The sequence below is a fragment of the Hippocampus comes genome, unplaced genomic scaffold (assembly GCF_001891065.2).
Source record: "Hippocampus comes isolate QL1 unplaced genomic scaffold, H_comes_QL1_v1.1 scaffold562, whole genome shotgun sequence".
Classification (NCBI taxonomy): Eukaryota; Metazoa; Chordata; class Actinopteri; order Syngnathiformes; family Syngnathidae; genus Hippocampus; species Hippocampus comes.
In genome coordinates this window covers 447,434-462,481 of record NW_017805537.1, presented here as the reverse complement: position 1 = coordinate 462,481, position 15,048 = coordinate 447,434, and the positions used below count along the sequence as shown (strand labels likewise).

At 46.2% G+C, this 15,048-nt stretch overlaps 4 protein-coding genes across 9 annotated transcripts in view; 2 read left to right on the top strand and 2 right to left on the bottom strand.

Moving 5' to 3' along the window:
- The first annotated feature begins 507 nt into the window (after positions 1 to 507).
- Positions 508 to 6,001, top strand: LOC109520830 (protein FAM69A-like). Its single transcript, XM_019878340.1, has 5 exons — positions 508 to 699; positions 3,804 to 3,938; positions 4,009 to 4,116; positions 4,226 to 4,405; positions 4,543 to 6,001. Exons 1-5 carry the CDS (start codon positions 601 to 603, stop codon positions 5,344 to 5,346), a joined length of 1,326 nt encoding a protein of 441 aa, XP_019733899.1. The 5' UTR covers positions 508 to 600; the 3' UTR covers positions 5,347 to 6,001.
- Positions 6,002 to 6,755: 754 nt separating this feature from the next.
- fbxl5 (F-box and leucine-rich repeat protein 5) lies at positions 6,756 to 13,040 on the top strand. The gene is made up of 11 exons (XM_019878338.1): positions 6,756 to 6,902; positions 7,569 to 7,784; positions 8,666 to 8,761; positions 9,023 to 9,218; positions 9,336 to 9,521; positions 9,698 to 9,823; positions 10,160 to 10,305; positions 10,958 to 11,040; positions 11,251 to 11,796; positions 12,228 to 12,376; positions 12,646 to 13,040. Exons 1-11 carry the CDS (start codon positions 6,819 to 6,821, stop codon positions 12,720 to 12,722), a joined length of 1,905 nt encoding a protein of 634 aa, XP_019733897.1. The 5' UTR covers positions 6,756 to 6,818; the 3' UTR covers positions 12,723 to 13,040.
- A 534-nt stretch (positions 13,041 to 13,574) lies between these two features.
- Positions 13,575 to 15,048, bottom strand: part of cc2d2a (coiled-coil and C2 domain containing 2A) — a 26,903-nt gene continuing 25,429 nt past the window's right edge. For all 6 annotated transcript variants that reach the window (XM_019878328.1, XM_019878330.1, XM_019878331.1 and 3 more), the window contains one exon: positions 13,575 to 13,801. The gene's annotated coding sequence lies outside the window, so the exon portion shown is untranslated. The remainder of the gene's footprint in view (positions 13,802 to 15,048) is intronic.
- On the bottom strand, positions 13,782 to 15,042 carry LOC109520825 (coiled-coil and C2 domain-containing protein 2A-like). Its single transcript, XM_019878326.1, has 5 exons — positions 14,953 to 15,042; positions 14,816 to 14,874; positions 14,518 to 14,592; positions 14,206 to 14,329; positions 13,782 to 13,990 (listed from the first exon to the last, which is right to left on the bottom strand). The coding sequence occupies exons 1-5, from the start codon at positions 15,040 to 15,042 to the stop codon at positions 13,805 to 13,807; spliced, it is 534 nt and encodes a 177-aa protein (XP_019733885.1). The 3' UTR covers positions 13,782 to 13,804.

Sequence of the window (15,048 nt, the reverse complement as noted above, 5' to 3'; positions counted from 1 at the left end):
CTCTTTAAAAAGGAAACCATAGTTAATTGATGCGCTTTGGGGCAACTGCGTCAATCTCTAAGTTAACCTTTTTTGTTAGCTCAAAATGCTAATGTTGCAGTTCTCATTTGAGGCCTGGTTGGCAATGTATTTGGATTCCATGTCACATAATGCTACATTGTTGTTAGCTCAAAATGCTAAGAAAAACACCCGTTATGCTAACAGTAAACTACTAACCTCAAGTACCATACATGATGCTAGCAGGGAAGCTACCATTTCTTATCATAAAACCTATCTGGATTTCATAGTTGTTTTTATTTCATTTTATATGAACAGACTGCATTTTTGTGGTACGGTACTTTGAAACATAAAATGAGCTCTGTGTGTAGACTGGAAATGAAATGTGATGGGAGGAAGGGAGTGTGTGTGTGTGTGTGTGTGTGTGTGTGTGTGTGTGTGTGTGTGTGTGTGTGTGTGTGCGTAGGGGGCGGGCGGTGGGGGTGTATCACGACAGATGCGAGCCTCACTTGAAAGCAGACTTTCCACACACACCACCTCCACGTCCTCCTCCGGAGGGGGGCGTCGCATCACGTGTGGTCGGGTGAGCTTGGCGCGAGCTGGATGCCAGTTTGCTGTTCAGCCATGGCGCGAGCTCAGCTGCCGTGGAGACTCTTCTTCTTCTTCATCTTTTTCTTCTTCCGGAAGCCCCTGCAGACACAGGTACTGTAAGTCAAGCGGTGTTTGGTTGTTTGCGGGTGCGCACATACAGTACGTCTCCGAGGGGTTGGCTGATCTCGGTTGCTATGGCGACCGCTTCCACGATGAAGCAAGGATCCATCCCACTCGTCATGCAGTGAGGCGTTAACTGACTTTTAAGGACTTAGGGTACCTAGGCTCAATAGACTGAGCCAAAGTCACAAACATACATGTACTCAAGAGTGAGTGACAGAGAGTTACATAATTATGTCAGTGCACATCACTGACTTAGGTCGACACAAATTCAATACAGTGAACCCTCGCTATAACGCGGTTCACCTTGCCCGGAATTTTTGGTGCATTTTTTTTTTCTTTTAAACAGTGCATTGTGTTCTGCATCCTGATTGGCTAAAGGACCAACATCAACAGTCTCCGCCCCTCGTCTCTGTACAGCTTGCCAAATTGACGTTCAACAAAAACGGGTTTTGATCTTTGGTTTCATTCTGTAGTACAGTATTGTATTTTAATTGGAAAATATAAAGCTGATTTCAACTGTCGTGATTCCAAATTCATGCTAATATTAAAATTTTGTACCTTTCTACACGATGATTAAAATGGCAATGCAGATTATTTGCTCAAGACTCCACATTCATTTAGGTTATTGCGCCCCCTGCTGTTACATTCCGGGGTTGCATGGAGTGGCACGAAGTGGTTCATGTTGATTAGGAGTTAGTCAGTTTGAGGAAAGAGACGAAAGTGTCAGGTCCACACGGCCAGAGCTCCGATTTATTCTAATTACTGCTGACTTCCTGTTCAGAAAGCGAAGCGACATGTGACCGTGACTCATTTTATTTCCTTGAGACGCACGTAGGTATGTTGTACATTGTGTACTGTCAGAGATTTTCTCGGACAAAGTTAAAGAAATGACTCGGCACACAGGAAAATTGTCTTCAATATCGGCGGGAGGGGGATCTCTGAGAGCGAACGACGGTAGTTGCTCCGATGATCACACTCTCGAGCTCCCTTCCCGCCAATTCCGACTTTTATTGTAACATACAAGGAAAACACTGCCCCCGACATTTGCATACCGCACCCCCGGTCCGGCCCCTCGGTAGTGATTGGTTACCTGAGTTTAAGCTTTGAACCACCAGTACATTGGCGCCTTTCTGTCTGGTCCACACTGTATCAACATGTTGCAGACTTCGCGGACGACAAATGTCGCCTGGGCGCGACGGGTGTTCTCAACTCGTCTTTTGTTGTTCAACCGCTGTTCCCAAATTATTCATTCCCCTTTTGTGACCGAGTTTCGCCCCCTCCCCTGTGATTGCCCACCTGCATTGACGTGCTAATTGTGGACTTCAACAGCCCTCCGGCCAGGTGGCCGGCGCCTTTGTGCACAGGCATTTGGAAGTGCTGGATACGCGCCCAAACGTTTAGATGTGTCCAAATTAAATGAAACTTTAAACATGATACAATTTTGCTCATAAATTCCTCTAACATGTACTTATATATTTTTGTCATTATTTTTCCATCCGCGATGGACGTGTGGACACTAAAGGCTGTTGAACATTGGTCGACCCATCAACTCGGAGGAAAACCTTTACGAGCGGTTACACTGACACCTTCACGGATTTCGCCTCACGTGGGTTCTTTTTTTAACCTAATCCCCGCAATAAACGAGGCTTCGCTGTGTAGACACCACATACATAGATTCAAATAAACTCACCAAGTCACACAGACTTGCATGGACTCACATACTTATTGTACGAATTCATGAAAATTCACTGATGGTTTTCCACAGACCGCAAGTATATCGACTCACATGGACCATGACAGTTATCTGATGAGCTGCAGTTCTTGATGAGAGTGACTTGAGGCATAGAGGTCCCCGGTGGTCTTAAGCACGGAAGTGAACCTCTTGCTAGGAAACCCCGAAAATTTTGATAAGAGATCAGAGATAGACCACATTTTTTTAACTCTTCACGTGCAGGGTAGGCGCCGCCTCACCTGCCTCCCCCTGCAGCAAGATCGCAGCTAAGCATTACTTTTGTTGAAATGAAGCTGTGCGTAGTTCCTTGACAAAGCACTTCTTTTGTTTTTTTGCTCACTCAAATGTTGGCGTAAGCGAGGAATTCTCTTGTGCGACCGATTTGAAAGACGCTCCCATATTTGCACACGTCCCACGAATGGCACCTCTTCATGGAAATTTCCCCCACCCTCCGCTTTCTGTTCCTCCTCTACGTTTCCAATGGGAGCCCATTAAGGCTTCGAGCTTTATCGTCATCCATAATGGATGAAGACTGAACATCCAAGTCAAACGTGCTGCTCTTCATCACCTCCAATGGCACTGCAACAGGACATTCCAAACGGACACGTCATTCGCGACAACGTTCACACAGACAGAGGGTGATTCATTTTATCCGGCACAGTTAAAAAAATATATACCGTAATTTCCGGACTATAAGCCGCGACTTTTGTCACACGCTTTCAACTCTGCGGCTTATTTCATGAAGCAGCTTATATAAAGACTTTTCTAACGGCCGCCTGTGTACCGTCTTTCTTTGTAAATATCTCATGTTACAATATGGGCACCTGCGGCTTATACACAGGTGCGGCTTATGTGTGTACAAAATATTTTTTTTCCTTTTAAAAATGTAGTGGTGCGGCTTATAATCAGGTGCGGTCTATCGTCCAGGAATTACGGTATATATAATATTTAAATATAGCAAATACATGCTCTACATAAAAACAGCAGCCTCTTCTCATGAATAGCCGATCGTTCGTCCACTTGGCGGAGGTGGCGCGAAGGCTGCTGAAAGCAAACTGAAGACCACGAGAATTGACCGCGGCTATGCAAGGAAAAACAAGCTGGGATAAGCCAAGATAATGTAACCTGTGCGGGTGTATGGTTGACGCAGAGTCTCAACCAGTGGTCAGAGTTTCGAGCCAGCGTGAGGGTTTTCCAAGTCAGTCGAAGATGATTGCGGGGAGGCTCAAAAGGAAAAGTACTCCAGGGAGATGTTTTCATCTTGAAGATCAATTTTTGTTGCCGATGCTGAACTCTCAGTGTGTGTGTGTGTGTGTGTGTGTGTGTGTGTTTGGCGACCCCCCCACCCTCACCCCTACAGGCGCGCTTGTCGTCAGCCCACCTGAAGTGTTTGTTTGTGTGCTGGCTGGCGGTGTTGGTGGGTAGCTGGGTGGTCTACGTGGAGTACTCGTCCTACTCGGAGCTGTGCCGAGGACGCCAGTGCACCGCAGCCATGGTGGGGCAGACTTGACGTGGGCTCCTTGAGCCATGCGGCCACCTTGTCTGATGCTGATGTTGTGTTCAAGTGTGCCAAATACAGAAAAGGCCTGGTGGATGGCTCAGCCTGCAGCAGCTTGTGTGACAAAGACACGTTGGAGCTCGACAAGTGTCTCAGCACGCACGCCGCCAAACAGGTATGCTCGGTCTGAATATTCTAAGCCCCACTGAAGACCCCGTCGGGAAGCAAATTCATTCTTTAACTTGATTTTTTTTCCCATTTTCTCTTCTGTCTGTGTTTTGCAGGTGTACTCGGGCATGTGGGGCGACCTGGAAGGTGTGGTCAGGTGTCGGATGGACGAGGCCCCTGCTTACGACGTGGGGAGCCAGATGGAGGCCGGGAAGGAGGCCGCCGCCCTCTTCGACACCCCCCCTACGGGGACTTCCGTGGAGAAGTTCAGGGAGATGATCCTTGACCACCTCAAGGTACGCAGTGGGAGCTTGAAAACCAACGATCCCCAATTCATTTGGGGTTCCTTGGCCTACCAAAGGTTAGCAAACGCCGTTTGAAAGAACCCACAGCTCAAAACTCACAAAATTGTGGGTGGGGGTGTTTCTCACAGGCCAAAGTGGACGAGGAGCAGGCCAACCTTGGCGAGCTGACCGCCCGCGCCCTGGCGGCAGCCGACGCCAACAAGGACGGTCGCATTTCCCTGGCGGAGGCGAGGTCTTCGTGGGCGCTGCTGCAGCTCAACGACTTCCTGCTGGCGTTAGCGCTGCAGGAGCGCGGCCACACGCCCAAGATTCTCGGCTTCTGCGGCGACCTCTACGTGACGGAGAAGGTACCGAACGCGCCACTCTACGGTGTCAGGGCGCCGGCCTGGACGCCGGCCTGGGTGCGTCGCGCTGCCGATCACTGGTTCACCCCCGCCTGGCACCACAGAGCCAAGATCTCCATGGGACTCCTGGAGCTGGTTGAGGATCTGTTCCACGGAGCCTTCGGCAGCTTCCTCATGTGCGACCTGAGCGCTGCCCACTTTGGGTACACCGGGCGCTACGATTTTAGGGTGGCCGATGCCCAGAACATCGTCCCTCAAGCCACCTTCCAGGAAGCCATCCGGCAGCAGAGGTGCGACAGGGACACAGACTGTGTTTACGGCGTGGACTGTCTCACTTCCTGCGATCTCACGAAGCGGCGCTGCACCCCCGAAGTGGCCGAGCCCAACCTAGTTAAGGCCTGCCGGGTCCTGGAAGACTACGTCTTGCAGGGCGCGCCCTCAGACATCCGCGAGGAACTCGAGAAGCAACTGTACGCCTGCATGGCGCTGCGGGGATCGGCGGAGCAGGCCGAGATCCAACACTCGTTGGTTCTCAACAACCTCAAGACGTTGTTATGGAAGAAGATCTCACACAACAAAGACTCCTAACCAAAAGATATTGGTCAGAGCATTTTAATCTGCATCAGGGTTTTGGCGGGCTTTACGGGAGTCTAACCTTATCCTATGCAGAATCATAATCAAAAATATTTCTTGGGAACTCTGATCTGGATCCAGATGCCTCCTTTTATACAGATACATATTTCATTATTTGGATGCACAAACTCTGGGGGATTTAAGGCGGTTTTAGCTCAAGGAGCGCGCGCATATTTTATGGAATTTCTAATAATCTTACCCTAACACAGCTTTTTGTGTCGTTCAGGCAGTCTTATTTTCGCCAAACATGTTGGGCTTATATTATTCTCGTTTTAATTGACACAACTATTCGGGGATTTACGGTACAGTATTCTCATATTAATATGTTTTGCTTTGTGGGCATCATCTTATTTTAACCAAAGTAACTTTTTGGAGATTGAGTTGTTGTGTGATTATTATTTTTATTCTTTATACCTTGAATGGATTTACAGTGTTAATTTTAACCAGTGCTCCTTGGCGGGGGCTGTTTTTTGTTTTTGGCAAAGTCATGTGGAACCAGTGCACCTGCTTTGCACTGGCGCGCTGGCTTCTTCTTCATTTTATTTTATGTATTTATTTATTACGGGTCTGTTGTAAAAGGTATCCACAGAAAGATACGACTCCTACAATGGTTTTGTGGCATTTTTGCTGAGTGACATTTTGCTAATGCTAAAGATGTGACTTGGCTAAATAAAAGTTGATAAACATATGGTACTGCACTTTTGAGTGAAATGTGCCCTCTCTACCACGTCTACACACTGAGCTAATTAATTCTGAAATTAAAATCGAGGCGTCCTGATTGCGACTCAAGATGTTTTGCTGATCGAACTTGGCCGGCTTGGACCAATCAATCAGAGGATGGGAAACATGCCGACGTCATTGTATCTGGCCCATTAAGGCCAGTTCAACGTTGTTTATTTGAAATGTGATTGGTTAACATTTTCAATTAGATTCACATAGCAACACATAAAAAATATATATATCATACTACCCGGAGCTGGAAGCTCAGCTCAAAGAAATGCTATCAAATTAACAGGAAATACTGTTGGCAATAAATTTATAAAATCTCATTCAACACATGTTCGAATTTAGGTTGGAGTTTCCTCACATTTTCCAACGTGGAAAAGTAGGTCAGTCAGTGCTTTGTTGGCCCTGATGACCCTGCGAATTGCCGTTACGTGGACGATTACTGTCATTTCGTTAACTCGCGTGTAACAACAGATTTTACAGTGTAAATGCGGATCAGGTAAAAGACAGAAATTCCGAAATATATTCAACAAATGATTCTGCTTTATGACATCGGAGTTGGCAAATCAGAACAAACAACGCAACAACGCCCCCTGACGACCAAAGAAGACGTCACCCGTCGAGTGACGACGACGACTACGCAAGACCTCGATGCTAATGCTAACGGCGCTAGTGAATGCACATCTTCCAGTCTGCTCAACATGGCTCCCTTTCCGGACGAGGTGGACGTCTTCACGGGCCCGCACTGGCGAATGAAGCAGCTGGTGGGCCTTTATTCCGAAAAAGTAAGTGTGCGAGGGAGTGTTTGTGCTGCAAATATCTTCTTTACAACGCCTATCGTGGCAACGTTGGCCCCCAAATACGACGACGCTCGCTCGCTCGCGTTAGCTTGGGGGGCTAGCTACGTGATTATGCAACAGGCTTTTTTTTTCCGACAACACAGCTGCTTATTTCCGTTAGCGCGTAATCAGAATGAATTTCTGCAAATTTGTAAATACAAAATGGCACTTACATGGACGGTAATGCTCCGTAGCGTGAGCTTATCACGCTAACTAGCGTTTGTGAAAGAGGGGTGTTGCTGCTGCCTATGATGACGTCGATAAGAAAACAATAAAAATGTTGTAACTCTGTACTTCCACCTCCACAAAACGAAACGAAAACAGTTTTTTTGATGTTTACAATAACTTTATGAAGAGAAAGTTGTGGGAATCGTTTTTTTTGTTTCGAAACGAATCGTTTTAAAACACGTTGTTTTTATAAACCAAGCTTAAGTCCCTTTATTTGCAAAAAAAGAAGAAAAAAACTGAAGAATGAGCTTTCCCTCACAAAATCAAACATGAACGATATGTTTTTATTGAAACAATTTTTTAAAAACGTAATTTAAGCCTTTTGCCAACAACACGTGTTTTGTTTGCCTTCTGAGGTTGACATATGTTGTTTTTGATTGGCAGCTGTCAGAGACCAACTTCTCCAACATCAGCGACTTCCGCTCCTTCCTCAAGTCGCTGCTGGCCACCTTCAAGGAGTTCAAGATGCACGAGCAGATCGAGAACGAGTACATCATCAGCCTGCTGGAAGAGCGCTGCTGCACCGTCTACAACATGCACTCGGACAACAAACTCTCCGACATGCTGCTGCTCCTTGAGAAGGGCCTGCACAACGTCAAGGTCGGCCCGCTGTCGCGATGCTTTCTTGGGGGGGAGAAGCCCTCTGAGCATCTTTTTCATATCCTTGCCGTTGGGCCAGTTACAAGTATGGAAAATGAATTTAAACTAGTGATTTTTATTTATTCATGTTTTTCCAAATTGAAAACTTTTTACGGGAATTTGTGTGAAATAAGTCTTCTACGTTTAAGGAGAAAAACTCCAAGAGGAAATAATATTTAAATAATATTACCTGGAAGTTCCCAGTAATTTTCCATGCATAGTGAACTTCGCGATTTTTGATTATCTTCCAAATTGAGAACTTTTTATGGGATCTGATGTTAAAAAGTAGTAAATAATATGCACAAAAAATAGTCAAACTGCTTACAGTGTTTCGGAGAATAAATGAATAATTTTTATGGGGAAATATTTTTGTGTGGGAAAAAAAAGTTAAAAATGACCGAGAAACAGCTTTTATGTAATCATTTCTTATCTTACACGGGAAAAGGTCATTTTAGGCCCAAAAATATATATATAATTAAGGTAGCATATGTAAAATTTCACGAGGAAAAAAAGGTGTAGATTCAAATGAAAAATGGGGTCTTACATGTAAATTAACTTGAAACGATGAGAATTGGATGTTTTTTAGAAGGAATTTGACGCATTTGGCTGGCAAACAGCTCAGGTGTGTGTTGACTTTGACCGCACACACCCATGATTATTTCCCATGTCCAATGTGCTGACTCCTTGCATGACGTGTGGTCTTATCGGATGTCTAATCGTTGTCTAATCGGTGTCTAATCGTTGTCACGCCATTGATTCCGAAAGTGAAAGAAAACATTGAGGGGTTAAAACTCTCAACGGTGCCAATAAAGCCATTCGCTCAATGTTTGCTGTGTTCACAGAGCGAGTACGAGCAGCTCAACTATGCCCAGCAGCTGAAGGAGCGACTGGAGGCTTTCACTCAGGACTTTCTGCCCCACATGAAGGAGGAGGAAGAGGTAGACCAACGAACCCTTGTGTTCTCTGATTTTCTCTTTCTCTCTGTATTTTTTATTTTATTTTTTTAATTTGGAGCTCAATAGTTTTACAGCTTGTAAAAGGCGCACCTTCAATGAATGGCCTATTTTGTCATTATGCCGCTCACATACCGGCTTCAATCACATTCAAATACTCATGTTTCCATTTCTTTTTGGGTTTTTTTTTTTTTTGGTCACGGCGTTGTCCGAATGGCTGGTCGATTTACAAAAAATGCGTTGCAGGTGTTTCAGCCCATGCTGATGCAGCACTTCACCTACGAGGAGCTGAAGGCCATCAAGAAGCAGGTGATGGCGCAACACTGCACTCAGCAGCCGTGGAACTGCGCCGCCGACGTCCTCAAAGGCTTCCGCCTGTGGAGCCACGCCGAGGAGCTACAGAAGGCCTTCAAATATGCAGACCATGAGAAAACCGACTACGGTTAGCTGCGCAATGTTTCAAACTCTTTTAACAGCAGCGGAGCAAAAAATAATAATTTTGTGGGGAAACAAAAATCAACGTTTTGGAGCAGGGGATTTACAGCTGGTCTTCCCACAGAAGTGGAGCATGACGGGGCTTGTTCCATACACATCTCCCAACTTCCGGCTGAAGTCATCTTGAGGATCTTGGGCTATTTGGGCCCTCAGGATCTTTGCCGCTGCAGCCAAGTGTGCTCTTCCTGGTCTGAGCTGGCCAAGACCGGGTCTCTGTGGAAGCACCTTTACCCCGTACGCTGGGCCAGAGGTAGTCGATGCCGACTCAGAAGTACATATTGTCTCCGTTGGGGGAAATAAGAGACAGTTTCCAAGATTATGGTCATAATGTCTCCCGAAAAGACTTCATTTGAGACTTCATTTTTCAAGAAGCGTTTTCACCGGACTAATACATGTAACGGTGGTGTATGTATGCGTGTGTTTAAGGTGACTACTACAACAGCCCGCCTGGCGATTCTGACCAGGAACCGGATGACGGCTGGCTGAAGAGTCGGGAGAAGGAAGTGCGCGCGTACCAAGAGTGGGATGAGGATGCCGACATTGATGAATCTGGTGACCTTGCCGTTATTTTCAGTCACAACGGTGATAGCTTGACTTAAGAGATGAACGCCTCCCTTCACCAAAACGCGGATCGTCTTTCCCCTTTTGAAACGAATAAAGATGACACCGTTCATCTTTGGGTGCTCCACCAAAAAAAAAAAAAAAAAAAAAAAAAACACCAAAGCAGAAAAACAAAACAAAACAAGGCGATTGGGTGACGGCTCTGTAAAAAGGCGTCATTTGGGGCATTCGTAAGTCAAGGCAGCACTGTTTTGTGAGCCATCGGGCATGACTGTTGTGATTCTGATTTAAATGCCGTCACACGCGCGGTGCTCTTTGCGTCTCAAGACGAGTGCGGCGACTCGTTGGCCATCAGCACGGCCCAGCGTGAGAAGAGACTCCTGAACGGAATCATCCAGAACCTTCTCCCGGTCGTGGGCCCGCACGTCAAGTCGCTGGTGCTGGCCTACGGCTCCACCGTGTCCAGCAAAATGGTGCGTATGTGCGCGCACAAATATTTGAGAGAAAAGAAAATACACATTGCTGTGTAGTATTATATGATGATTTCCAAAAATCAATACGTAGACATTTATCAAAAATTAAACAAATATTGGGGGGGGGAAAATTGGGTGGGGGGAATACCTAAAAATTCTGAACAAAGTACACAAGTTTTATAAAATAGTGAAGCTATTTTACAACTATTAAAAGAATAAATGGGAATACAATGTTGCGAAAAATGAGAAACTAGGGAAAAAAAGCCACAATTAGATCACTTCAACATCTTGAAAACAACTTGAAAAATAAAATGAGATGAAAAATAGGCAAGTACTGGAGTTTGGAAAAAATACGTAAATATTTGAAGATAAATGCCACACAGCTATTAAAAGAAAAATAATGTAGTATACAAACATTTGACAAAATATAAAACATTGGACAAATCAAAATTTTTGAAGAAAATGTACCTGAGAATTTTGGGGGGGGTTAAAAAAAAAAACCCTGCATGCACATGGGAAAAGGTAACAAAATAGATGAAAAAGTAGTGGGGAGGAGGGTATCCCGAAAAAGCCCCTAATCATGTGTGTGCGCACGACTTGACGGACGCCGTGCTTGTGTGACGAGTGTGTTAAGCGGCGTGTTGTTGCCCAGGTGCGTCAGATCCTCAGTCTGTGTCCTAACGTGACTTATCTGGACCTGACGCAGACGGACGTCACCGATTTTGCATTTGACAGGTAAACTTAAAAGATCAAGTCACACCTGAACCGCACAACACTCGCTTGGGCCATCTGCTTTGTTCTTGACAATCACGCCATGTTTTTGCGGTTCATTGAAATGCAGTGGTATGGAAGCGTATTACTTCCAGTGAAAATTTCGACTGTAGTACCGTATGATCTGACCTTTGGTGTGCGTGGAGGCTTAACGCTTTCCCACATTGTCCTCAGCTGGTCATACGTTGGCGCCTGCACTTCTCTGGAGCACCTGGACCTGTCGGGTTGCGACAAGATCACGGATCATGCCCTGAAGAGACTCTCTCTGGCGTTGGGAGACCTCAACGCCCTGTGGCCGTCGCGGCGCCGCCGCCAACGGCGGCAGCGGGCCGTCATCTTGAAGCAAGGGGCCGGCGGCTGGAGGCCCGCCTGGGTGCCGGCCGACATCGAGGACTCGGCGGAGTGGACGCGGCGAGGCCGCGAGGAGGTGGAGAAGCGCTTGGTGGAGACTCAACTGGTGGGGAGCCTGTGCTGCTGCAGTCGGGGCCGCAGGACTGGCCCCGATGCCGCAATTTTGCACTACGCCGTGTCGACGGACAGGTTTTGCGCTCACGCCGCCTGCTGCAACGGCGACAGCGGCGAAGCCCTCTGGACTAACAGCCGCCGCTCGCCAGTGGACACTAAATGCCCCGTCAACAGGACTAACAAGTCGGGCGCCAGGCGCGTGCTCAACTTTCTCAGCTTGTCCGGATGTTACCAGGTCACAGACGTGGGACTCAGGTAGGGCTGCCTAGATTAAATTATGATTATTTTTTTTTTTTTAGAAATGAGTCTCCTGATTATCTCATGGATTAATCAGATAAATCCTAATATTTTTTAAAAATTATTATCAAATAGCAAAATGTGCATTTGAGGTACAGGTAGGATTATTTTCCACATAGGGGGCACCATCGTCACATGCCACACTTCTCCTATCTGCGGCTTTAAATGTGTGTGGCTTTAAAAGGCGGGACCTGGCCTGCACAGTGATTTCAGAGTCAACAAATGATGGCATAGTTGACTGTTAAAAAATTTAAAAAAAAATTAGGGCAAAGCTTCAACTCTTATCAGGTTGGGGTGGGGAGACCACCTTTTTTTTTCTCCTCTGAAAAGCATACAAAACAAAACACGAGAGTGTTTTTCAGTGTTGTTCTTGCTTTTGTGTGTTTGAGGGCCATGTCTGAGCTGGGAGGCCTTCCGGCTCTGGAGCATCTCAACCTGTCGGGCTGCCTGTCGGTCACGGAGGCGGGGCTTCACCAGCTGGTGTCGGCTTGCCCTGCCCTCAACGACGAACACTTCTACTACTGCGACAACATAAACGGTAGGGAACCACATAGAACGTTTCAAGCTGTAATTAACTTGACAGGAAAGTTCATCTCCAAATACAAGAATAAGTCATCTTACGAAAATATTTCTATGATGAGAAAAAAAGATGGAGAACTCATTTTAAAAAGTTGTGGTTTTGTGTTACCAAAACAAAAAAAAAAAACCATCACTCACTCCCTACTCACTAGTAGTGTACTTTTATTTTCTGCATATTACATCATCTATGTTGTTTTTTTGTTTTTTTTTTCTTGTGTGTGTGGTCAGGTCCATATGCAGACACGGCAAGCGGATGCCAGAACCTGCAGTGTGGATTCAGGGCATGCTGTCGCTCCGGAGAGTGACCGCAACATTAGCCCCCGCCCCTCCCTTTCTAATTGCACTTTATCCAACTGGGTGTCACTTGCTGTACGTTGCTGTGTGAAACTGTTAAGACATCGTTGCTCCGTGTACACTCCAAGGACCATTTGTTTCGAGAGCCACTCTTTCAACCTAACAACATCCAACTTTCCCCAATGTATGATGAGTTTGGTGTTTATTTTGACTATCCCGACAAAAGGGTTTCGGAGCAGATAAGAAACACTGTCACTCATTAAAAAGGAACAGCAGAGAGTATGGTTGTCATTTGATAAGAGAAATAAAAGTTACCTGATGACAAAAAAGGGGATTGTACAGTACCTTTTAGAAAATGCCACAAGTACACAAAAAGAATGTTGAAATGTTATAAACATGCTTGCAACAGTCAATTGAAGTTTACAGGCTATGCAGAAGACGCTTGTATATCAACATGTTTACATGCCAAAAATAGAAAATTAATATATTCAGGTGATCCTTCATAAAAACAATTTGAATCCATATCTTTTTTTTAAAACACTTTGCATGGGTAGAATCTGAATATAACATATAATATACATATATTTTTTCCCCTGAGTAAATTTTACGGGTGAACTCCATAAGCTGGAAATGTAACTCGGCAATACTCAGCATCACGCGATGGCGCGAGTTTAGAAAACTGGAGCTGAATTCATTTCAGCTCTTTTTGGCACAGTGACGTCATCCGGGAAAAATCGCATGAAGGTAAGATTTGACCCTCATACGAAGAGAGAAATGCTGACCTCTTGTGGCATTTATCGGAACGTACAAAGCTTTTTGTGCGATTTTCGCCGTTGGGAGCAGGGCTCGACCACCCTACCTCATGATACAAAAGTGAAGTTGTAATAGGTGGAAAGAAGCTAATTTTATATGTCGTATTTTGCAGTCTGACGTGTTAAAAATAGATTTCAAAGTTAACCTTTCGAAGGTGCTTTTGCATCATCGGGTCGCAATGACGTTGAACCGAGGGGGAGCGTCACTCACGACACGCAGAGTCAGCCACGGACGCTGATGCCTTACCTGTACAAACATTTCTTGCTGGTTTGTGTGCCTGTCAGGCACGCACGAGAGAAGCGAGGTACACCCAGACAGAGAGTACGTTGTTGGGGTATGGGTGGACGTAGACGGCCAAGGCGAATTCCACGTTGGCTGTCTGAATGGTGTGCACCCCCGTGCTGTGCACCGCCTCCACCACGGGACCCATTTCCGAGAAAGCCATGTGCAGCGGGAACCCCGAAATCTGGCGGGGGGAATGAAGCGTCAGACCCCATGAAGGAGCCACACCAAACATGATTATATCTAGTTTTATTTCATCGTCTCATTAATCAGTTATCAGAATTTTATTCTGCCAAGTATCAGAATTGGCAGCGTCCTGAAAAATACATGTAAAATAAATAAATGAATGAATAAAAATTGGCAGAACTGAAAACTCCTTTTGTTGTTGTCGCCGCTCACCCGGTTGTCACCCAGCAGGTTCTGCAGTTCGTGCCGGTGACCCTCCGCCAGATCGCGTCCGGCGTTGCCGCCTGGGCCGCTGGCGCCCTGCTCCAGACTGGGCAGGAAGTGCTTGAGGGCGCTGGTGCAGTAGCGGTTCCAGCGGGTGGGCCGGTGGGGGCGCCACTCCATCAGCTTGTCGCGCAGCAGCTTCTCCAGCCTGACGCGACAACAATTCCGCTCTTTCAAATAGAGAGCTTTGAAACTACCCAAACAGGACAGCTACATTAGAATTAATTGAATGAAAATATCAGGAAGTGCTTGAGGGCGCTGGTGCAGTAGCGGTTCCAGCGGGTGGGCCGGTGGGGGCGCCACTCCATCAGCTTGTCGCGCAGCAGCTTCTCCAGCCTGACGCGACAACAATTCCGCTCTTTCAAATAGAGAGCTTTGAAACTACCCAAACAGGACAGCTACATTAGAATTAATTGAATGAAAATATTTTCGCTATGACCAGCAAAATACTAAAAACAATATAAAATCCTTTTTTTTTTTTAAACATGACAAAATATTTTAAACAACGATTGAAAAGAGCCCCAAAATATTTTTTCCCCTGACAATGGGAATTGCTCACCTCTCTTGCAGCTCGACTGCGGTCGCTTTGTCCGAGTGTCGGTATACCAGCTCTTCTGGCTGCGCAACGATGCACATAACCACATGTATGATGAAATAATTGCCAGCCGTGCGTACAAACAAGTGCGGTATAGTCACCTGCACGCTGGAGAGTCCGGGATGGGCGAAGGAGCGTGTAAAAAAGGGCCTCCAGCCATTGGCTCCGCTCCCATCCCAACGTATCCTCATTGGGGG

What these genes read in the sequence shown, in the direction of transcription:
- LOC109520830 (XM_019878340.1), top strand. Translation starts at nt 601, where the DNA reads ATGCCAGTTTGCTGTTCAGCCATGGCGCGAGCTCAGCTGCCGTGGAGA. An exon ending in GCCAGTGCACCGCAGCCATG is followed by an intron (nt 3,939 to 4,008) that starts GTGGGGCAGACT and finishes GTTGTGTTCAAG; the next exon opens with TGTGCCAAATACAGAAAAGG. An exon ending in GCACGCACGCCGCCAAACAG is followed by an intron (nt 4,117 to 4,225) that starts GTATGCTCGGTC and finishes TGTGTTTTGCAG; the next exon opens with GTGTACTCGGGCATGTGGGG.
- fbxl5 (XM_019878338.1), top strand. Translation starts at nt 6,819, where the DNA reads ATGGCTCCCTTTCCGGACGAGGTGGACGTCTTCACGGGCCCGCACTGG. An exon ending in ACATGAAGGAGGAGGAAGAG is followed by an intron (nt 8,762 to 9,022) that starts GTAGACCAACGA and finishes AATGCGTTGCAG; the next exon opens with GTGTTTCAGCCCATGCTGAT. An exon ending in GTCACAGACGTGGGACTCAG is followed by an intron (nt 11,797 to 12,227) that starts GTAGGGCTGCCT and finishes TGTGTGTTTGAG; the next exon opens with GGCCATGTCTGAGCTGGGAG.
- LOC109520825 (XM_019878326.1), bottom strand. Translation starts at nt 15,042, where the DNA reads ATGAGGATACGTTGGGATGGGAGCGGAGCCAATGGCTGGAGGCCCTTT. An exon ending in CCGGACTCTCCAGCGTGCAG is followed by an intron (nt 14,875 to 14,952) that starts GTGACTATACCG and finishes ATCGTTGCGCAG; the next exon opens with CCAGAAGAGCTGGTATACCG. An exon ending in CGCTGGAACCGCTACTGCAC is followed by an intron (nt 14,330 to 14,517) that starts CAGCGCCCTCAA and finishes CCGCTACTGCAC; the next exon opens with CAGCGCCCTCAAGCACTTCC.